At 26.8% G+C, this 25,684-nt stretch overlaps 2 protein-coding genes across 2 annotated transcripts in view; one reads left to right on the top strand and one right to left on the bottom strand.

Annotated features, from left to right (window-relative positions):
- LOC129972161 (microspherule protein 1-like) overlaps positions 1–514 on the bottom strand; it is a 29,831-nt gene extending 29,317 nt beyond the window's left edge. The window contains exon 1 of the mRNA XM_056086181.1: positions 360–514. The gene's annotated coding sequence lies outside the window, so the exon portion shown is untranslated. The remainder of the gene's footprint in view (positions 1–359) is intronic.
- Positions 515–1,023: 509 nt separating this feature from the next.
- LOC129972596 (uncharacterized) lies at positions 1,024–24,853 on the top strand. Its single transcript, XM_056086792.1, has 6 exons — positions 1,024–1,212; positions 6,704–6,841; positions 8,532–8,696; positions 13,970–14,096; positions 14,846–15,197; positions 22,018–24,853. Exons 1-6 carry the CDS (start codon positions 1,092–1,094, stop codon positions 22,153–22,155), a joined length of 1,041 nt encoding a protein of 346 aa, XP_055942767.1. The 5' UTR covers positions 1,024–1,091; the 3' UTR covers positions 22,156–24,853.
- Positions 24,854–25,684: the final 831 nt, after the last annotated feature.

Below are 25,684 nucleotides of genomic sequence, written 5' to 3'. Positions count from 1 at the left end.
TATACTAGATTAAAAACAAACAAACTCTAGAGCAAATAAATAGTCCCACAGTTAAATGAACATTCTCAGCAAAATCTAATAGTAAAAGTTAAGTCCAAAAATAAAGTTTTTATTGGAATATTATAGGGAAAAATGGATAATGTTTATATTATTCTGGGTAAAACAAAGAGGCTAGAATATCTATAAATAGCATTTACAATAGCTAGTTATCTCTACTTTCTTCTCTCCTTAAAATGATCTTCCATTTTTCAAAACATTGAGAAAATGTTTTTATTAAGACATGACAAGAAAGAAATATAATGAAAAAAATTTGCGAGGTATAATTAAAAAAATATTATCTCAGTAGCAGTACTACTTACTCTTAGTTTAATTTCTCATAAATGCTGAAATAGAAAGGAAATTCGCGATATTTTCAATTTAAAAATAAAAGCTTGAAATAGCTTTTGTTTACTCAAAGTTACGTTTTCCGCAGATAACTTTATTGCGCCATGGAATGATTTAAGACCTGCAGCTCTCATTGGCTGAGTAATCAATCATGCTGGTTTGCTAGATTTGGCAGAATATCACAGTTTTTTGCTACTTCCGCTCTTTTTCGCTACCGACTCTAATCAAACCGACCGATTACGCTACCGACGTAATCAAACTATTTAAAGCTGGATTTTTTTTTCCCATTTGTTCAATGCAACACTTTATAATTCCAAAATTATTCAAAATATCAAAATAGAGTTGGAGTATCTTATATCAAATTTTCGATATTATTTTGAAATAAAATCTTTGCTATCCTTTTTTTAAAACCATTTACAAGCTCTTCGAACAATTGGTGACTGAAATAAATAAAATTATTTTCTTAATTTAGGATATATTTAAAATAAAGTGGAATAAAAAAGCTGTTTCACTGCTGAAATTCTATTTCAAGGCTTTCATCCAAGTATTTAGAAAGTGATATGAACCAGAGGCCATATGAACAATATGAAATCAGTCTGGCGTGATGCAAAATAAGTTGGCATGAAATGGCATCATTTGATAAAGAATAATTTTGTAAACAAACTAAGCATGTTAAGAATATTAAATTAATTTTATTTCATATTAAAATGGCGTATATCTGTGATTTTTATAAAATTTTTCTGCATTTTTATAAGCGTGATAGTAATATTAGACACAAATTACTTATATATTTTATGAGTTTTTTGTTATCATTTGGATGCGTTCAAGGTATTCTTTTGTTTTCAATTATCATTTGATTATTTCTTGTTTCCATTCGTAAAATGTATAATTCTTTCCGTTTATTATATGTTCTTACACGAATGTGCTTGTAGATATCAACATTTAAAAATTTTCAACTTCGCATATTTGCCCAGTGGAATGAATATATTCAGATTTTTTTTTAAAGAAATTCTTTTGGGAGAAAAAAAAAATAAAATTAACAACTCCTAAAGTTTTAAGTGAGAGGAAGTGCCATAATTGTTTGCAAAATGAGAGAAGAAGATTTTGTGAATTTTTATATTATTTAAAGTATTCATTTTGAAATGGCAAACTTCTGTCCAAATGTTTTGATTATTGACATTTTTAGAAAGTAATTGCAAAGAAATTTTTATGTCCACATATATATAGAGAGAGTTTTGGCTGTAAGTTAAAATTTAAAAACCTAGAAGCTGAATATAATACTTATTTATAAGAAGTATGGCCAAATTTTTGTACATTTGAAATTTACAATTTCTTCCTAACATGATGGTGTAAGGTTTTTATTGCACATATTACACTTATCATATACTGTAGTACACTTGGCAAGGTTTTGAATTTGTAAACGGCATTTACAGTTCTTAGAAATTTCATAAATGAGTATTTCGAAGATGGATGGTTTCTATGTGTTTTCTGCAAAGCTACATAACTCCCTGAATTTTTTTTATGTGTTTATTCGTTGAATTTTCTTGGAAATATATAGTGTGATGCCTTTTTTATTCCTGTGATAATGGACATAGTGGAAATTCTTCTTGAAACATTTTGTCAGAGAAAAAAAGAGCCTAAGTACACTGTGTCACTAGTTATAAATTAACAACAATTTTTGCACAAGATTGTAGATTTCTTTTGTCTCCAGTCACCATCTGCAATTAACTAGAATAAATGGATAGACAAAAATTGAATTGGTTTTTTTGTTGTTGTTTGTTTTAAAAAGTGATGTAAATACTCAAGGTTCTTAGGGCATCTCTTCACATTGCTCTATACAGGGGTGTTTGTGCTCCGGGGATTTTGAACTTCGATCCCCGGAAATTCCGGGGATCGTCGTTCAAAAGGAAGTAGGAATAATAATGAATTATTTATTTTGATCTGGGTAATTTTGTTTGCTTTTAAAGTAGAAAACGCAAGGTCAGTGTGTGTGGTGAAAACTTTTCCTTTCTTTCTCCAAAGGCAGTGATAATGCGTGAAAAGGGGGAAAAAACTTCTTTTTTGTTCTTTCCTTATTGCGAGTTATGACTCATTCCCCCGGTTCTCGGACATTCTCTTCTGGATTCTTTTCGGCAAGTAGGCGCGGCAGAAAAAAAAGGGGGAGATTTCGTTCGACCAGATGTGCGATAACGTGACTCTGGGTTCAAAGGTCTTATCTCTACTGGCGTGGCGCCAATAAGTAGAGAAGGGGGATTTTTCGCCGTATTAGCTATTTGTCATTGATCGCTTCGGAACTTTTTTTTCTTCGCTGTGTAAAATTTTCGTTTCATTTATTGATGCACGTGTAAATTTTTCGTTTCGCTTATTGAAATATTTTTTTATTTATGTACGCAAGAGAATTTCATTTAGAAATTTCAGCATATGAAACAGAAATTACCCCTTAAAAATTCATATCTAATTAGTTTTACAGCATTAGATCCAGAGCTAAGAGGTAAAACCAGTACAATATTAGCTTTTGAAAAATTATCATCTTTTATGTCCCATATTTTTAGTGATAATGAAAAGTCAAAAGTAGAAGCTGAAATAAGGTTATACCAGAGTGATATTGATATCAAAAAAGAAATGCTCTACACATCTGATGAAAGTGGAAATCAAGTCAAGTGTACAATTGATAAATATTGGTCTAAAGTTTTTAATTTAAAAGATGATTTCACAAATGATTATAAGTATCCTACATTGGCTAAATTGGTCAAAGCCTGCCTTAGCTGCTTCCATGGCCCATTAGTGGAAAGTGCATTCAACTTAATGGATACACTTGTCACTGACTATAGAACCTCTCTTAAGATTGATTCCCTAGATGCAGTGCAGACTATTAAATATGATTTAATGGCTTCTAAAGAAACCTCATGTGAAAAATATGGCTCAAAAAATCCAATGACTGATCCAATTCACAAAGATCTCTTACTGAATATGAACAGAAGTTGGAAAACATATCAAGAGGACTTAAAAACATGTATTTCAGATGAGTCACCTATAAAAGTCTCTGAAAAACCTTCTACATTAGCAGAAAAGCAAACTGCTTCTACCTCTGCATGTGCAGTTCTCGAGGAAATTTCTTCAACTGTAAATGAGGAAAATAAAAGTCAACCTTCCTGCAATTATGAAGTTCACCACAAAAGAAAGACAAGCCCACAAACATCAGAAAATAAAAAAAAAAGCAGCAGAAATTAGATAATTTTTTTTAAAAGAATTAATTCAGGTAATTTAAAAGATTTGCATAAAATGTAGTAGTTTATATGTTTGAAAATTTATGGTTATTAATTTTGCAAAAAAAGTAATTCATTGAACTTTTATAATTAGGTCATTCAATACTTCATAATTGTAATTTTTCATTTCTCCCCCCCCCCTTCTCGAAACTCCAAAATGCCGGTAGTAAGTCCGTAAAAGTTTCCGGGGATTTTTTGGGGTCCCACAAACACCCCTGTCTATACTACATTTCTACTATCTTATTGTGGAGCATTGTTGGCAGATCTATCATTTTGAAAGAGCAAAATACAAACAGATCTGACAAACTTTGATTTATTTAACTTCTAACGTATCATGTTAAGAGATAGATATAAATACTTTATGTATGATCTGATATTAAGCAGTTATTACTCAATATCTTGTCAGAGTTGGGTTGTATAATTTTTGTGCTGGTAAATTATTTTACAACATAAAGTTTATTCTGCATTTTTTTTAATTAAAAAAATATTTTTAATAATTTGACAAATTTTGAAATAATTGAGCCATCAGAATGTATTAATAAGTAACTATTTAGATAGTGAACATTTAATTTTATTTTTGTAAAAATAAAATCTCTTTTGAGAATTATTATGAACTAGCCGCCTTTGGCGACCAGCCGGTTCACCAGTATTACGCTCGCACCAATTTTCAATTAAATATTTTAAGTAACTTGTCTCTTAATAGCTTCTCAAAAAAAAAAAAAAAAAAAAAAAAAAAACTTTTTAATCTTCAAATTTTGATAGTCATACCAAACTTATTCTGTTGTTTAGATCGTTTCGTTCAATTTACTATATATATTTTCCTAATTTGTTGTCATTTCTGATAAAACTTCAACTTTAATTTAAAGTGGAAATGCTGAGATTGCAATTATTATAAAGATATTTTTTAATGAAACCAAGCGTTTTTTTTTATTCATCATTTTTATTGTTATTTATTATTATTAATGAATATGAGTACTGCAAACAGAATCGCTCGGTATTTAAGTCTTATGTGAACTACAAAATATTTTTCATAATTTATGTAATGTCTCAAAGAATAATTCAACAAAAATTTCTCAGATTCAGCATAAAATTCAGTTTTTAGTTTTGCTTTCAAAAGGATTGAAATGAAATCAATAATAATATTTTGTTCCGGCCTATATATATATTTCAAAAATTATGAAGTCTAAATTTTATGCAGTAAGGTATCATTTTCTGAGAAATATTCTGGACACACCAAATTTTAAATAAATGAACGAGTGTTTCTATTTTCCACGATCAACTAAGACTGATTTATGAAGTTTTGAATGTTAAAAATTTAGAAAAACTCAACATTTTTATAATCTTAGGCCAATTAATCTTGAGAAACCTGTGCGCTGATTGGCGTATTTTCTTTGAAACGATCGATGAAAAATCTAAAATTATCCTTTTTTATTGAATAGTGATATGCAAATTTTCATAAATCAGTCAGTTTAAGTGATTGATTTAGTGATTGGAAATTAACTCTTTTTATTTAAAATATTAGTGTTTCAAGAACATTTTGTTAAACGTGATTTCCACAGCAGAAGCTTTATGTAAAATCAAAAATTTGTTATATATTAGAGCATTTATTGGATCAAGTTACATAAAATATAATCATTTTCCATTTAGACCATTTTAGAAGATCTGTGTCTATTACTAAAAGTTTACAAATTCGCTGTGTGGCCCTGGTTTGAATGGATATCCTGTTCATATTAAACAAAACTTGCCTTAAAATAAAACTGATTTATTGGATTAATAATATGGATAGTGTTAAAGATCATAAAATAACTTTTCTTGAATTTATTTTTTAGAAAAAATAATATTTCATATTTGTTTTATTTCCTACCGACATGTGCTGAAAATTATATTTTTGCAGATTTCATATCCAAAAAGATTTAATTTATTTTTAATTGGAGCTTTAATCAGTGTGATGGCAACACTTTGAAAAAAGCTAATTTTCCCCCCATGAATGCGAAACGTGCTCGTGAGCTTAAATTTTATTTTTATTTTGTACGAAAAAAATTGTTGAAAAATATAGTTAAAATATTTATTTAAAAATTAATAAGAAATAGAAATTTAATTTGAAGGTTAAAACATTGGTATCATTTAAAAGATAAATTTTTGATCTTTAACTTGATGTAAAAATCTTTTTTGTGCGGTAATAATTTCGGAAGTTATAGCCAGAAACATGCCAAAATTTTGCTTATTTTTTAAATAAATAAAATTCTAATTAAAAATTTGAAAAAATAACCCCGAGGTGCACATTCCCGGCCTCCAAGGTATACAAGTGCCAAATTTCTTAGCTGTTGGACGAACAGTCTGACCTGTAGAGCGCCAACACACACACACACACATTGAGCTTTATTATAAGTATAGATTAAGCTAAGCTGAAAACTATTTTGAAAAATATAGTAATTTTGTTTGAGAAAATAAATTCAGTTTCACACATTTTAGTAAATAAAAAGTTATTCGTCTTTTTATTATTGGGAGGGATGAATTTTATTTTTAAAATGCAAATAAATAATGTTCTGTTGTTTATATATTTTTATCTTAACTGAATCGTAAAATTTTCTGATAATTAAATTAAATTTAATTTTTCCAAATGTATGTTCATTTTAAAAGTTACAAATATTATTCTTATCACATGTCCCTTAAGGTTAATATTTCTGAATAGTGTCTTCATTTGAAGTTAATATATGAGAAGATCTTAGTAGTCAGTAAAATTGGACACAGAAATTTATGCTACTATTTTTAGTAAAATATGTTTTTTAAAAAGAAGTTTTTTTTTTTTTTTTTACTTAAACAGTTAATCTGTGACATTGATCATTAGAAGTGACTGTAACTGATGATGATTTAATATTAAAGAAAAAATTAATATCATCTAAGAAAATCAATAAAAATTCATAAACCTAAGAATTAAAGGGGTGTTAAAAAATAGTTTGAATAAATGGTGGTAGAACCAAAAGAAAGAAAAATTTAGATTATGAGAATTGTATTTTTATTTTCAATTTTATTACTCTATAATTTTTTTCAAGGTAATGCAGAAGTTTGCCAAAATCTGCAAATGATTTCTCATCCAAGTGATATTGAAAATTGCTCATTAGTTTGCAGTTTGAAGTTCGAATATGTGGTGTCTGGTGTGCATTTGGATGAATTAGTCTTGTGTAGAAAAAGTAAGAATTTTGCCTGTTAAGTCAATTTCAGTTTTGTTTATTGGATCATAATTATTCTAAAGTGGTATATTTGATCATTTGTCACATATGGCATGAGTTAAAATAGAGAAAATAGATTGAGCTTTCCTTCTAGGTGTTCTCCAATGAAAAGAAATGAGTAAAACTAGTTAGAAAATTTTTGCTGTAATTTATGCAACTTTGTAGCTTGATCTAAATAACAAAAATTTTCTTTTGTGCTTTAGGCTGCCAATAAATATTATTTGCAAAACTTTAATTTATAATTAATAACCAGCTTTTTACTTTTTTGAATTTTAAATATATTGTAATTGCCGAGAAATTCTATCTCAAGAGTTTGTTGCATTTAAATGTATTAGAGCCTCTTTGAGTTAAAAGAAAATATTAATAATTAAATCCATCTATCCATATGTATAATAGCATCATACCTAAAAACTTCAATAAACTAAAAAGATGAAATATAGCATCTTGCTTTTACTTTAAAATTTTGAACCACATCTATTAGTAGGAATTGGAAATTGTCTAAACAAATGTCTTATTTAAATCTGTATTTTCTAAAACTGTATAAAAAAGAGTCATTTTTAATGTCATATTTTTATTATGTGCATTACAATTCAAATGAATGAAATTTTTATATGAATGAAACTTTTGTGCTTGCTTTGTGGATGTCATCATTTTTTCCATTTAAAATTTATAGTATAATAATAATAAAGAAATTCTTAAAAATAACAAAAAAAAATTCTATTCTATTTATTTTAATCTATTTTTAAACAACTTCCAATTTGTGTTTCATTGCTGAAATGGGACCTAGATATTTCTTTATAGGACTGATGATAAGCCTCAACAGTCATAGTATGTTTCAACTTTTGGAACAAAAAAAGGTTCTTATGGTCAAATCTAGAGCTTAATACATATTTAGATGTGCCTGCAATTAAAAAAAAGATACAAAATGTAAGTTTTGTTACCATACAGTGCCATCTGCAGATTATAAGCCAAAATTGTGTGTAATAAACAGGTGCTAATATCTAGGTATTCAGCAGTCTCATAGGCACTTAAGCAATAATTTGCTATAATCAAATTATATATTTCCTAACATGAAATTCAATTATTAATATAACAGATTCAGATTTTTATTGTTGGATAATCTGCAGATGCATTGGTATGAAACTTTGATATTATTCAAATCATTGGGACCAACTAGAATAATTTTCTTCATAAGCTTGCTATATTATTTCAGTGTAGCATCTAATTTAGTATTCATTTTTGAAATTAAAAAAAAACATTAAGTGCATAATTAGTGTTTTTCTCAATCATGCATAAAACAGTGTTAAAATTACATTGTCTTCTATATATATATATTTAAAAAAAAGGTTTAAGTGCAAGATTAATGCTTGATAATATTCCAGTAGGGTTTTAAAATTAACTTCACCTTCAAAAAAAAAAAACAAAAAAAAACTTTGCTAGTGCAAGTATAAAGTTAACATTATTCAACATCATTACAACAGGGATTGTAAATTGATGTTTTAAATCTTTATTTTAAAAATCTGGCTTTGTTTCAAACAGACCATGTATCAGCTACATAGAGTTTTTTCCCCTGCATTCACCTATTACATTTATTTGAATACAATTATATTTTCTTCTTCGATTCATTTATTTATTGGTGTTTGTTATTTAGATACCACTACTGCTGTGATGTGTGGTAGCCATGGAGAATGTCGACATTATCATCCTGGAGCATATTGCAAAGTTATTACTTGTCTTTGCAAAACTGTTCAAGTCTCATTCAACTCTTTTACCTTTGATCCGAATAAAAAAATCCCCAAACTAAATGCTTGTGTTGGTAAGTGTAAAATAATTTTGATAGTTAGTTATATATGCCGTAAATCACTTGGATTAATTTCTATTTAAAAAATAAGTAAATTTTCTGTATCTATGAGTAAAACCTACATATCTATGATCAAATATTTGATGGGTAAATATTCATGGATATGGAATCATCTTCTTGAAAAAAGACGGAATTGTATATCTTTTTACTAATTGAAAATAATTTGTGATGATGAGTTTAAGACATTGATAATTTTCGTATGTAAGTTAATTGCATAGAAAGATTTGATCTTTAGAAATCAGATAATAGAAATATTATATAGGAATCTTTATTTCCTGTTCCCTCCTTTTATTTTGCCTTTGGATGATCTTCTTTAGTATAAAAAGAAATATTCTTTCCACACCCATAATATTTTGCTGTAAACAAGGTGTGTGATGTCATGAAAAGCCCTTAAAAAGTGCTTAAATTTGAAAACCATTTTTAAGCACCTTAAAAGTGCTTAATTTTGGAAAAAAAGGTCCTTAAAAGTTCTTAATTCTCTCGAGAAGTGCAAAGAAGATATTCCTTTTTGTTTCCGTAGGCAATAAATACAATAAGTCAGTAAAAGTCATAAATTTTATTTACTGGATATATAAAAAAAACTGGTGAAAGATACAGAAGTTTCAACCCATATTAAGAAAATGCTTAATTAACTTTTTTTTTCACTCCTTCTTTTTTCAACAATAGGCACCAACGTATATTGAAGTATTGGAATGATTATTCCGAAAGGGCAAAATACGAAATATGTCTAACTGGTTGCAACTAGAAAAGCATTTGAACTTCTTTTATGATTTGTCTTCTAAATAGCAAATAATTTATTTAGTTATGCCTGGTGACTTTATGTCACCTCTTTATTTGTTCTTAAAGACTATGCAGATTAGCTCTGATCGATGAAAAGTAAGACAATATGGTATGTAAAAAAAATAGATACATCAGGGATGGGAGAAGTTATTCTAAAGCATACTAGAAAGATATTTATGATATTTAACTGCTTTTATTCTGATTACCATGAAGTCTCATTGCATATTCAATCATCATTCTCGTTAATGTGTTGTTTTGAACTACTGCGAAAGGGATTTTATTCTACAATTATTTATTGCAATTGTAATTACTTTAGTCAACTGCGTGAAATCTTTTAATTTGAAGACGGAAGTTTACAATATTTTCTTTTTTCAATGTCCCCACTCCTTTGAAAATTATCATTTGTTGAACCAATCTTGTCAGATGATTTTTTTTTTAAATTCTGCTAGGTTTAATATGTAAAAATTAAAAGAAATAAAAAAAAAAATTTAAGAAATATTTATAATTTAGATTATATCATTTTTTTAAAGTTTTCTTTCTCTTTTTGTTACTTTTACATGATTTGTTTTTGCTTTCTCTGTGAAATTTTTCTTTTTCGGTATATAAAGATTTGAAAGATTAATACGAAGCATCACTGAAATAAGGGACGTGAAATTTAGCGAGCAATTACTTTTTGGATATTAGAGGCTCACTAAGAATTGATATTGTAAAATTTTAATAGGAAATTAAACATAAGGAATATTATGGCACCTAATTTATTTTTACATCTTCGTAAAGGTGTTTATACAGTATTTTCCGACACTCTTCTGTGAATTTATTTGCAGCTTGTTACATCTCATTTAGATGGCGTTGTCAGGCTTGCATTAACTGCGATAGTAATAGAAGGATTTTCCCATTAACAGCTTTCAAATCTGACCTTCTCTTATAGCATTTTTATGGTTTTCCTCTTAAAGCTTTAGAAAAATACTAGCCATTCGCATTCCATCAATAAATTCTTACCACTCTCCTTTATAAAGCAATTTTTTAGAATGAAAGAAGAAAATTCATAATTAGTACATATGTTTGGAATTCAGTTCCAATAAAGAAAATTGATGCAAAAATCCATTAGTGAACACAAAACAAAAAGTATCACATATAGGAGTTGTAAACGACTTTCCCTTGAATATATTCAGCAACCCAAATATACTATACACTGTAGAAATTAAAGAATTGTCATGAAAAGCTAATGTAGCAATGGATTTTTCACTCTTAGCGAAGTACAACAACATTAAAAGAAGTAGGATAGAAAGAAAAAAAAAATTAAAATGTAGAATTTGAAATTTTTAATGTGAAGTTTTTTTTTTTTTAAATGTAAAATTAGCTGTAATAATAATGTTTCTCTACTTACCTACCTAATTAGTTGCAATAATAATATTCTTGTTCCTGTACTTATTATTTCCATTCATATAAATATTTATATGAATAGAAAATATCTTATATAATCAATTTTTTAACAAAAATAATGTAAAATAATACTGTCAGTTTTTTTGTCATTTTAATTTTAAAATTTGGGTTGAGTACTTTAAAAATTAGGGAAGGGAAGCAGTCAGTTACTTTTTGTGTGTACTTTTTTAAAAAATTGTACACATAAAAAAGCAAAAATTATTAAGACGTAAAAGTTTCTATATATTTATATATTTTCTATATATAACTATATTTTTTCTGATTTTTTAATAAAAATTTAATTTTAAATTTAAAATTATTCTGATAAGAATCTGTCAGTATATCTAGTATAAATAAATTAAGTTTTCTGAACTAATATGTAGATTTTAGTTTTTTTTTTTGTATAATTAGCAAAAAAAAATGTTCGTCCAATGTCTTGTGAAAATAATTTTATAAACCCATTTTTGTTGAATTGACCAATTATTGAATCTTTAATGTTTGTAACATATATTGATTTTATTCAGTTTGCTCTTAATTCAAATTTTCAGAGTTTTTTAGTATTAATTATTGCTGAAGATAATGTTGGCAAATTAAATAAATGATGAGGCTAGATTCAACATCCAAATATCGATTCACATTTGAAAAGTTCTGTTTTAATCAAAGATTAAAATTTAAAAACAAATATTAAAAAAAAAAGGTTTTTTTAATAAAAAATAATTTATTATAAGACAAAAAAATCCTGAGCAGAAAATTCTTAAGTAAATATTCGTGCATATACAAAAGAGCTTAATTTTTTCGCTAAGGTGCTTAAAAAGTGCTTAATTTTTGCATCCATTTCACACTTCCCACCCTGGTAAATCTTTAATTATTTTGAATAATAGCATAGATAATTTCTTGTGATGAGACATCTTTTAAACAATTATAATGCGAGTGAAAAAGTAAACTGTAAAGAATAATTTTCTTTATGATTATGAGAAATTTACATTTCTTTAATAATGAAAAAATTCCAAACTCCTAAATAACTTTAAACAAATAATAATTTAACTAGGCACAATTTTCAAAAGAATTATATTAAGAATAACATTTACTGTAATTTTTAATCACTCTGAAGTAAACACATTTATTCTGAAAATTCTTTTAGAAAAGGAAGACATATCTTCATCAAAAAGAATATGCTTTTAGAAAAGAAAGACATATTTTCATCAAAAGAAATTTGCTTGAAAAACAAATTAATTCTTATCAAAAGATGATTCTAAATATATGTATCTTCAGTGTATTGCTAACACATTATTTCAGATTATATATATATATATATATATTGTTACAAATTTGTAAAGTTGTTTGTTCCTTCATATATTCATCGTCTTAGAGAAACCTTTTGCGCAAGGGGAGATACATTCTCCAAGGAACCATATGTAGAGGGCTGCTGACAGTTCACGAGTGTCCAAATGGAGTTGAGAAGAGACAGAAATATTCGCATAAATGCTTTGGGGACAATGGCAATAGTATGTGTTTTGAAGTGAGATTTGGAAGGCATTGTTGAAGTATTCTAATATTAGAGTTTTATTGTGAAGGAAGTTGAAAGTGGACATTGACCACTTAGGCAGGAATTCATTCCGAGGAATCTTGTCGTCATCCAATGTTTGGCTCTTTGGGATACCTTAAATTTGTAGAAGTGTGATCAAGTCTGGATGTAAAACCAAAAGCAAAGGAGACATCTGAGTCTGAATCTAAACAGGGTTGTGAAGAATCATTAGCTATAGCCAAGATTATGAAGCCTATAGCCAAGACTGTGTCGTCTGGAAGTAATCCACCGCCAGACCAAAAGTTATTTACATCATTCAACTGGCCCCATATTGGTTATTGATTGTAATGAGATCAATGGGGCATCAGTCTTTGAAGAAAATAGCAATGTTACGAATGTGTAGTGTTGCTTCCCAGCACAGTCTAGTTCCATCATAAGAAAGATAGTTTTATGGGCAGTTCTGTTGGACGTTGATCGGATGCCTGATAATTGACTCTCAGGCTTGGCTAATTTAGCTGTTAAAATCAACAGGATAATTTTGGCAATAGGACCATTAGAAGCAATAGAATCATTAACTGCTTCTTCTAAAATTTCTATATCCGGTTTCGGATGCTATAAAGGCCGGCAAACAACATTGGTTGTTGACTGGCTTCAGCTTGGAGTCAGTTGAGTGGTTAATTAATGAGTTGAGTATTGAGCTGTGTGTCAAGTATTGAAACTGCATCGTTTCATGTGCTGAGTAGCCAGTCATGAAGTTGAGGCAGTAGTAAGTTGTTGGGTGAGTGAAAGCACAGTGACTGGGTTAGTGTTGGGTAAAGTGAAGTGAGAGTGGAGAACAACGGAAGTTTGGAGGGACTCGAAAATTTGTATGAAGACTTTCGTCCTACTGTATTCTGTCTAGACACTTTGTGCTATTATGGTTGCTTATTGTCTTACATTATGGTGTTATCATTACTTGTCAAAATGAAATGTAGAAAATGAGGGAAAAATCAGTTTATTTTCATTAAATATTTGTAAATAATATAGATTCATAGCTTGAACAATCCTCACTCAACATAATGCAACCAGTTAACTGTCGAATTTATTTTTAAATTCTTCCTTTTTAAAGTCAAGTTATGATGTATAAATATGTCAGTCACAATACAAATGGTTTCAAATAAATATTACAGAAAATCATAATAAAGTGAATAAGATTTAATTTTTATTAAATAAAGTATTACACACACATTGATTGCACCAAAAAGGAAGATTTGGATTGACATGTATAGACGTTGAACATAGTTAAATGGTTAAAACTGACTTTAAGAGTATGAAATAAATATTGAATTACCAATAGACAACATTATAAAGTTTTTGAGGTATTAGGCTATAATAGCATTAAAGTTATTTGTAGCGTGTTTTTGAAATTAAATCTTTATTCCCTATTTTTTTAAAAAAAATTTATGTCTATGAAAAAGTGTTCAAGTTGATGTTCTGAAATAGTTTTTTCCATTCTTTTTAGTATCATCAAGAAATTTTGATCCAGATTTGCCATTAGTTCCATTTCCTTGGAAAACCTTGATGATTGTTATTGGTATTGTCTTGTTGTTTGCAACATTCCTGGCGTGTATAAAATGGCTTACACCATTGTAAGTATAATTGATTTATAATATTCTCTTCGTCTTTTACTACTTTTCAATCAATTCCTATCTGTTCAGATCAGAAATCATCATAAAAATATAAATCATGTTTTTGAAATACTGTATGAAAACATAATTAAGTTAAAAAAAAATAATAAGTAATGTATTGAATCATATCCAGATAAAATGGGCATTGCTATATTCATATAAATCATTAGATAACTATTTTGTGATAATTATGTATTATTAAATTATTTTTAAGAAATTTGGAAATTGATGGCAAGTTACATATCTGTGGAGCATTAATCTAATCAACATTAAATGAGAGCAGATTTAGAATATGTAAATTTTTTCTGGTTGCCTGAATAGCTCACAACTTAATTCTTGAAACAGGCTAAGAGATAAATATATTGAATTAAAATTGGGTAAAAAGATAATATTATGTATTTTCTACAAAATAGCAAGTCAGTCTAGCCAAACTCAGTAAGTCAGGATTCATAAGAATAGTTATAACATCAAATATTTGTCATTCCTCAAAAAATACATTTCTTTTTTAAAATGGTAGCATTAACTGTCATTTAAATTCCTGTAAATGTAAAAATTATAATTTATTTTTAACTTATAGCATTAAAGTCTGCTAATTTTTTTTGCTTTGAAGGAATTTAAGCGTATTTTATAATTGTTGCTTCCTTTTTGAAATAATTACTGGTTTTTGTCTTTCTTGATTGAATCCAACATAATTTATTTTAATTTTTTAGAATAAGATCAATGCAGGCAAAAAGGACAACTAGAGAGAATCGACATGGTCAGAGTGAATTACCTGAGGATAACACTAGTTTATTTTCATCTGCACCACAACAGAATGAAAATGCATCTACTTCTCAACAATGTGATAGCACATCTACGCCTATCAATTATTATTATCCTAGAGGAATATGTATTTTTCGAGCTAACCCCAGAACCATATTTCGAGCCAATCCAAGAGCCTCACAAAGCAGTAACAGAGCCTCATCAAGAGCTCGCTATGTCACTTGTTCTCAAGCTGAAGGAACTTTATCTGGGACACTTTCAAATCAAGACAAACCTCCACCATATGAAACAGCTATCCAGGTAATTTTCATATTTCATATAATTTTTAAAATTACTGAAATTAGTGCAAATCTAGATACTTAAAAGTGATATACATATCTACTCTAATCACGACATGTTACATAATTTCAAAACCTTTACAAGGTGCATAACATCATTAAAAGTCCTTAAAAGCTGCTTATTTTTTATAATCCGTATAGTATAAAGGCCTTAAATGTGCTTTTTTTTTAAAATCCATGTGCTTATATTTTTTTTACACAGTTTTAGCATCTAAAGACATAGATCCATATCAAAATCATGAATCAAATACTTCAAGAAATTGACCATTTGTTGATCTATTTGTTTGCATGCATGTAAATTCCATACAAAAAAAAAAAAAAAAAAAAGACCATGACAACATAGATAATGAAATTTGGTAAGTTATCTTAATTTTAAAGTTGTGACTCTGTTAAAAATTTTGAATTCTATTGGCCGATCATAAAGTTTCAGAGCATACTTAATTTTTGTTTTCTTACTATACTGGGACTCAGAAAATAAAATTCTGTATACTCATGGTACATGGTCCCAATTTTTATGCCAGAGGGAGAAGTGATAATACCTTTATTCTGGACTATGTATTGAAATGTTGGAAGGACATTTGCAAATAGTTTGCAGAGTTTATAAAGCAATTTCTTCATATGTATCTGAGTGATGACTACCTTTGCCCTTTTTATACTTTTGATGTACATAAGTTATTAAAACTTTGATTGTGTTTTTTAAATTTTCAAAAAAAAAAAAAAATCTTATTTCAAATTATTTCTTCAGTAAATTGCTAATGCTATTTCTAATAATGTATTTTGATCTGAAATTGATAAAAGTGAATGCAAGCATAAGAAGGGGCAAATTATCGAAAGGCTTACATTTCTCAGAAGCAATATCTGATAAAATGATATGCTTTTCAAGCATGATTGTCAGTATCTTGCTTTAAAAATATAGAATGCATTATGAATAGATCTTCAGTAAATTTTGCATTTGTAAAAAATATGTTTTGACCAAGAGCAGGTAAATTTGAGGTGTAAAATAAAACAACCATATTCTTTGTTGTACTTTCATGGAAAAAAAAAGATGTTATGAAGATGCTTTTCTCATTGAGTTAATAGGTTTTTCTAGTCAAATAATCTTTACTGAATATTAATAATAATTTCACTATCATGAAAATAAGTTTGGATGAATTTTTTATTAATGATATATCTAAAGACCATAAATAAATAAATAAATAAAAAAAAAACTGTGAGGAATTCTGTAAATTTTTATTTTTTTTGTGAACAAGCATCTTTGAAGGAATATTTGACTTTCATTAGATTATTGACGTGAGAAATTTGAATGAAAAATATTGCACTTGACAACATGTAGTCTATGATTGCATAAAGAGCAGCCTGGTAGAATTCATTCATTAAATATTACTAAAGAATTGAGAATGTTAGCAACATCAACCCACACAAAATATTGTCTATTTTAGAGGAAACAGATGGTGAAAGAAATAGTTGTCAATGACATAAGCTAGATCACTTAATAATTTTTTTTTTTTTTTTTTTTTTTAGAAAAGGAATTGCTGAAATTGGATATAAAGCTAATGTACTTGTTTTACAAGCCAGAAACTTTTCTCTATCAGCAAAATATAACGAGCTGGGAAAAATTATAGTGCAAACATTGAACAAATTGAAAGTATTTAGAAAAATCTCAGAAAAGGAATCAATCTTTTATTTACATATTTAACAAAATTAGCATGATTTTTCTATTCTAGATCTATTTACCTAAACCTTTTCTCAAGGAATTAGAATTTAAATGAAGTAGTGGTTTGAAGTGAAGATTTTTTTCGTAATTCTATTAATTGTAGAATAAAGGATTTAAAATATATGATGAAAGTCTTTTAATAAGATTTTCAAATGAAACACATTAAAAAAAAACATTTTAAATAACCTAGTTGCAATGTTGATGGAAAATATGAATTTCTGCTAGTATTTTATGTTTATATTTGAACGTAATTAAACAGTTACTTAGTTAAAACCTAATTTATTTCATAAAACTCATAGTTCTATAATAAAATGTACTACACTGAAACTGGTTCTTATTTTTTTCTCTAAAGGTGCTTAAAAAGTATTTATAAAGTGCTTATTTTTTAAGATAAAATTAGTCTACGCACTCTGCTATGGAGATAGATGACTATTTTTAGTTGCTCAAAAATGCTCTTAAGGTTTTTTTTCTTTTAATCCTTATACTTAAAAAGAAATAAATATCCCTGTGAAAAAAAATTATGAAATTAAAATTTGTACATAATTTCTTGATCCTGTTTGTCATATTTTGTAAAATATTCTTGACAAACTAACAATTTATCAAAAAAAAAAAAAAAAAAGTTCATCTGATTTACAGCCAAAATTTACTGAGCTATAAAGCTTTACATTTTTATTTTATTATTATTATTTTAGACCAATAAATGCCTGCCTTGAAGAAATTCTGTGTGTTAAATGCAGATCTCTCTTGAGGCAGCCATTAAAATGATCTAATATCTCTTAAAATATTTTGTATAAGAGATCTCCATGCTAAACTTCATTGTTTGCAAGTTTAAATTTTTAAATAGATGGGAGTTATTTGCTTAAAATGTATTTTTCTAATTAATTAAAGCTTTTAATTTAGCATTTTATTTAAATTTTATTAAACTTTGCTTCAGCTTATCAAGAATATTTTACTTAATATAAGTAATACTATTGAGAAACTGCATAAAATTCATATATATATATATATATATATATATATATATATATATATATATATATATATATATATATATATAATATTTTAAAATCTAATTTAAACTTAATTAAATTCCTAATTTTTAACTCAATTCAGCACATATTAACTTTATTCTAAAATATTCCCTTATTTCCTGATCCCATTCCATTTTTTCTATTTAATTATTACAACAGAAAGCTCTGTAAAAATGCTTTCATCAGTGGTTCCCACGCTCCTATTGAAGGGATAAAAACTGCTGATCTAAGCAAATATCTTTTAAAAGATCCTGATAATTCCCTTACCTAAATTTGACACATGTAGGAGATCCCTATCAAAATCTCATAGTATTTCAACACTGAGAAAAATATTATCCCTATTTTTTACACTAATCTGCTCTTGTATTGCGCTGTGAACGGATGTGCCTTGTTTGCACCTCTTGTGCATAAGTCATGTCTCTCCGTGATTAAATAAAATGAATTTAAAAATTCAAAGTGTTTTCCCTGTCTTTGGCCACGATTCTGCTTCAAAAATTATGCTTATTAGCATTTTATTTATTGGCTTAAACAAAATTACTTAACATTGGTTTGATCTTTTTCAGTTGGATTCAATTGAAGATATATGTCCTTCTTTAATGCTGAAGAAATAAGCTTTTGGGTCATGTTTAAAATGGAAACCCATTTAATAGATTTAATCATAAAGGGCTTGTTAATATTTATTCATAATGAGGAAAAATAGTATAGTTCTGTTAAGCTATATTTTCAAGAAAGTGATCCATATTTACATACACAGGAAACAATAAAGTTCAGAAATCTTATAATCATGATTTGATTTTAAAAAATTATTATTTGAATAGAAAATATAAATTCATAACTGTGGCACACATTTGTACTATAGACAGAGTATTTTCAAATAAAGAAAAGAAATCTTTATTATACAGCATCTAACTTTTGATTAATACATGCTAGATTTCCATAAGAGTCAATTTTCATAATTCACAGTAATTGTAAATCCATTATAAAGTGAAAGCATTTTTTTTTTTTTAAATCTATAAAAGCCATGTCCAGACTAAAGACCATAGTATATAACTTTCTGCAACCATCCAATTATGAGTTCTAGGTAACTATGCTGAGTGCATACATTTATTAGTATCTTATTAAATAATCTGTCATTATTGAGAATGAATCATGGCCATGATTGTTATGAAAATATGACTTAATTTGATAGATTGATTTATAAAATCGTGAAAAAGTGCTACAAAGCTAATTGCTGGCTATTTATTAATAGAAATTGGCATACCAGACTGCTGTTTCATAAAAACATATACATTGAAAGTATTGCTATGAGACTAAGGATAATGTTTGACTTAGGCAAATAGAATCAACCATGATTTACCATCCAGTTATCATGATCTTATATATATATATATATATATATATATATATATATATATATATATATATATATATATATATATATATATATATATTATTATTATTATTATTATTATTATTATTATTATTATGTTCAAACTATTTGAATATTATTGAAGTACCACTATTTAATGAAGTATCTATTCACTATATCCACTGCTTAAGAAATTATATTTCTCAGTGATAATAATTCCTAGTCATCATTAGCAAGATATGATTAACCACTTTTTCAAATTTGTTTTAAAGTGCACCAAAAAACTTACCAATGAATCTTTCTTGTTTTAGTTTCAAACTTGCTTTGTAAAATATTTTTGGAATTGGAAAAATGAAGGTATTTGAAATCATTGCCTCAGTATAGTAGATTGATTTTGGCACAACTTTGTACAATTAGTTTTGCTTCAGATTTTTTTTTTTTAAATACTTACTATCTTCTTATTTATTTTGTATTTTGCTGATATATTTGAGTTACTGCATGTTATATCTGCAATGAATAAAATCTCTGTTGAATTTGAAAGTTTGTGAAATGTCTTTTTACAGAACTGTGAGATCCATCCTGAGTATCTTCATTTAGTTTTAAAATATTACTGCTTCTGTAAGCATTAAGTCTGACTTGGAACATTGAAAGAAAAACTCTTTCAGTCAAGAAATAATTTAAAATCATGTTTTTATTGGGTCCATTTCTTTGGCAAAAAGTAATAATAATAATAAATTAAAGTATATTGGTTGGTTTTGAAAAAAAAAAGCGGGCGGGGGGGGGGCTGAAACCCTCATTTTTATTTTAGTGAATAGAAAGGAACCTTTTTTTTATTTTTCAGTATTTTATATTTGGCATATTTCATTATTTTATGCCATTCAGCTTTTTTTGTCATTTTTCAGCTTTTGTGAAGCTTATGTCATGTCTGATTACCATGAATATTATAAAATCCTAATCTTATTTTATTCTATGACAGGTTAAAATAATTTGTAACACTCATACATAATAATTTGTAATACTCATTTGTAACACTCAGGCCCAAAATTAATTGAATATATTAATGGACTGATAATTTAAAAATTTTTGAAATATGGTGTTGTCGAAAATGCATAAATGTTCAAAATATCAATTCTCTCTTAAGAATACATCATAAAACTTTTGTAAATAAAAATGCTATGCAAAAAAAAAAAAAAAAAAAAAAAAAATGCTTGAATATTTTTTAATAGCTGAAATGTTATGTTTTTTAAAGGTCTCTTAATTTTTATTCCTTTTGTATTTTTGTCATTCATTCTTTATCAGCAAATGATATTCTTGTTTTGAAACTTAGTATTGCAATATTCTCTTATAAATAGAACATATGATAGTTTTTTTTAATACCAAAATAACTTTTTGCTTTACATATACTTTAAACTATTAAAATTCAACAATAAGAAGATGCATAAATTAGGATTTAAAAATAATGATGATAATTAGGAATAAAAAACAATGATGATGACTAAGAATTAAAAACTAATTATTGAAATAATTTTGAGGATTTTTTTTCCTTGAAAAGGAATGTGCAATCGAAAGTGATGGTCTGCTTTTAATAAAATAAATTTTATTACTCATCATTTTTAAGTACACAACTAATATTACAATAACCAAACAAAAAAATAATAATAGAAGACTATTGATATTTGTCCCCCCCCCCCGTTTTTTGCAGAAGTAGTACTCATCAGTTAAATTTTTTTATTGTAATTTACTTTAATGTGCCCCTTGTGTTTGTCAGCAATATTGCAACCCAAACAAGCTTACTGAATAGTTCTTGCAGTCTATTCACAGTATTTACTTTGTCAGCCATTTTGATTTTTGACTTTGGGGACTTGGCATGTTGGCATTCTGAGTGATGTAAAGTAGCTCTTTGAAGTAAATTTTAACTTTTTTTCTTCATTTTTTACTCATGTTCCTTTTGATCAATTGATACCTTTTCTGCAATATAACAACATGGGAGGGGGGGGGATTTTTCAGCTCATCCTAATTTCCATACCTATCTCAACTTATTCCCATAGTATTTTATGGACCCATCAATGATAAAGAACACTGTTCATAGCCATCAGGACTTCAAGGCATTAAGAAAAGATATGAATGGGAATGCAACCCAGCAAGTTTTAAGAGTCTATCTTTGGACAGTAAACCAGGCAGACAGGTTTAGAGAAAGTGCTCAATTTAATATGATAATAAAAATAATTATTCATTTTTTTGTTATGTATTCATATTGCCATAAACATTTTTTAAAAAATGTGAAAATTTTTTGAAAATTTCGTCTTGTTATACCATTAATTACATATTGCACTAATGCCGTTGTCTTTAAATACTAAGTGTTTTAGAGATCTGGCAATCTGTTCTGTTATGATTACAGATATGTTACTTATACTTTATTTGAAAAAAAATTATGAAGTCTTTATGCAAACATGTTGAATTGTATGAGATAAATGTAAATTACTATATATCAGCATATTAGAACAAATTTCATTAGTCAAGTATTAGATTATATTTTTGTTAACATATATATTATAAATACAAAAATATTTAATTAATAAAATCTAAATATTTGAATCATTACTTAGCTATAAAATTTAAATTTGCTTAATATAAGAGTAATATATAAATATATATATTTGTACTTCAGCTTCCACCACCATCATATGAAGAGGTTGAACGTGCTATTCTTGAGAGTAGAAATGAAGGTTTTGGAAGAATTCAACAAGTTGAAGTACATGTGTCCCCTTCTTCTGTTCCATTGACTGCAAGTTCTTCTTCAGCATAAAATCTGCTTCAAAGTTATGCATTTTTCATTTGTACATATCATATATTTTCATAGAAACTAATTGGAAATGCATATTTCCTAGTGCATCATTATTTGTTGTGTTGTGAAATGAAATGTTGTAAGATTTTGTTTGCTTTATCAGTTAGTTTATTGAAAAGTATTATCTAGTTATTGTATTTGAGTGTGCACCATGTAGCTTCTGTTAATGGATATATATTGAATGATAATTATTAATATATATATTTTTAAAATTTCCCCTAAAAATGTGCTTTATAAATAATGGAAAGCAAGAATTCATTATGAATATTTTACATATAAATCAAATTTTAAAAATTTGATTTGTTGCTTGAATTCCTGTTAATTTTTTTCCCAAAAATTTTTATGATTGGTTGTTTTGTAAAAGAGAAGCAAAATATTGTATACATATCTTGTATATATATATATTTTCAATCATTTTTATATGCAGCTTTGAAATAAAAAAAAAAATAAGCCCAATGTTTTTTTAAAAAATGAATGCAAATTTCGAAGGAGGAAATTTTGCATTTATAGAATTCCTAAAAGAAATTTTGTTAATATTTCTAAAAGAAATTTGTTAAAACTATGCTTAAATTTTATTTTCATCTGATTGTGCAAAACTAACAATCACAATTTGTTCTGTAAGAAAAGTGCTGCTGTATATGGCTTGTATTTATTATGCATATATACTCTGTAGACTTGCTAACGGACAAAAGAAAAAACAAAAAGATTGAAGAAGTTTTTTTTTTCATATTCTTACAAGTGTTATGACGATTTTTTAAAAAAAATTAATTTGTTTCAGAACAAGAAAAGTTTTTGAGATAAATGCTGACTTAAACATTGATTTATATCAAGTTGTCTGTTTTGTAAGATACATAATTTGAAATATATCTACAAATGTTTACATAGAATAACAATTTAACTAATTATTATTCAGAATTACACTTGAAGGGAAACTTGCTAACACTATTAACATAATTACCAGTTTCATAATCAACAATTATATAACAAATGAATGGCAGTTTGTATTTTCATTGGGCATTTTTATTTAAGAATTTAATCGTCATTAATACAGGAATTTGTAATTATTTCATAAAAATATCAGCTAAATTTATATATATACATATATATATAAAATCAAATATTTTATACTGTTCATTCATAATTACTCCGTGCCAGCTTTACCCAAACCCTGTTAGTGAATGCCTTGTTGGAATACCTGCTTTCATGCACAAACCTCTTCCATCCCATCTACATTTAGTGAATGGCCATTCCGAAAATGTGAATAAAAAAGGGCTGTAAAAAAACTGGTGCATATTAAATTATCTGCTGTATTTTGTCAATGCCGAACAATTTTATTCTGCGATTATAAATTTCAGTCTTTCAATGTTATGATTAAATAGGCAAAGTTTTTTTTTTTTTTTTGCTATTTATGAAATTTTCTTTTACAATAAAGATGAAATTATTGCATTTTTAAAATTTATCATGCTATAACAATTCCAATTTGGTTTAAATTAGGCAGAATTAATACCTTATTTTTTTATGTTAGTCTTTTTATAATGTAATATTAGCACAAGACCAACATAAATACATTTCAGACATAACTAATTTTAATATATATACCCAGGCATAAAAAAAGTTTTGTAAAGCAAAATTAAGACTCTTTTCCACTCTTTAATTCTTTCTTTTATGATTAGTATTAGAAATTATATGAATTGCAACATATTGCACATTATACAGCATCTCTTTAAAAATGTTATTGGTAAAACATTTTTATTTTTATTCGTATGAAATTGAAATCATTTTAATAAAATTAAAATTCTGCAACATTATCCTATTACTGAAATAAGAAAGTTTCTTAATTGAGAATTTTTTCCTGTCACTTCGTATTTGTTAATTCAAGTCTATTCTGTATATAGAGCATTTTGAATCTCTGAACATACATTCCATATTTTTTTTTTATGTTACATGTTACTTAATTTCAATTCTTTGTACAGTATTATAAAAATTGTTTAGACATTTTAGAAAAGTGATAGAATATCTGTTTGTTAAGATTATGTGCTCAAATTATGATGTGATTTTTTTTAAAGCTTCAAAATATTTTCATTAAATATGTTATTATAAGATCTTGGATACATTCAAGAACATAAATTTAAAATTTTTGATTTATGTGATCAATGTATCACATTTTTATTTGTTAAAGCTTTGGATGTATAATTTTTTTTTTTTTTTTTAAGTTAGTTCAACTTATACTGCTAATACATTAGATGTAATTTTTATACCACCTATATAAAAGAACATTTATTTTGTTCTCTAATGAAATTTTTAGAATTTTTCACTGACAATCAGTAAGTACTTTCATGTGCTCATCCAGCATATAAATGAGCATGGCAGTTGATATAGTTTACTGAAATGAAATTTTTTGGAGTAAACACCTTTTTGAATTCTATACGTATTTTTGCTATGAATCAATTCAATTACTAGTCATAATGGATATTAACATTTTAGTTAAAATAATGAAATAAATATCTTTTAATGGCAGCTAGTTAGTAGTTTTTATAAAATAAATGTCAATTTTTTTATATCTTTGGACTTTTTTGATAGGTATACAAAGAATTAGTGTTGAACAAGTTTTTGATTGCTATCTTTTATCATTGTGCCTTTTCTGTCCTTGAAATAGTAATACATTAATGGATTTTTACACACATTTTTAAACATGGATGTGATAATTTTTATTAAATTCTGAAACATTTGCTTCTGGTTAAGAAGATTTTGTACTTTACAAATGACATGTTTACAGTAGTATGCATATGCTGTTTTTACAGTTGTTCAATTAACATAAATGGTTTTTTTTTTTTGTTAATATTATTCCAGATGTATTTAGTGAGCAGTATCAAAAAAATAAACATTCTTTCTGAGTAATGCAATTATGAGTGGTTACTTAATAACATTTATAGTCACTATATTATTTGAGTTAACATTTATAGTCAGTATATTATTTTCTCTTCTTCTATATTGTTTTGAACTATTATAACACATTTTTTTTTTATATTATGTTTGAAGGTTTTATATTTTTTATAGCATGTCTTCACCTAGTATTATTCCTAATTCCTTTTAATTGATAATTCATTATTTATGGATACTGCATGTTTATAATTAAAATTTGCTTTTTTTAGCTTAAAGAAATATTTTAAAGTTGAAGCAGTCCACGATACTTGCCAATTAATTAAAAATATTTTTGTACTCTTTAAACATTTTAATAGCATTGTCATGACAGTAAAAGGGTTACATAATTGATTAGCCATCCATCTAATCTTGCAAGACAACTTGCATAATTTTTAGGCAATCCATTTAAATCTATATATTCAAATGATTTAAATTTGGCTATTGATTAAAAAAAAAACTTTCTACTTTTAATTTGTAACTTAAGCTTTGTAAAAAAAATTGTAAACTTTTAGATCTAAGTACTTGTGGACTACACATAATCCATGGAGCATTTCAGTAAGGAAATTAG

This window comes from Argiope bruennichi, chromosome 6, assembly GCF_947563725.1.
Source record: "Argiope bruennichi chromosome 6, qqArgBrue1.1, whole genome shotgun sequence".
NCBI lineage: Eukaryota > Metazoa > Arthropoda > Arachnida > Araneae > Araneidae > Argiope > Argiope bruennichi.
Note: the sequence above shows the minus strand (reverse complement) of the source record. Positions and strands in the feature narration are given on the sequence as shown.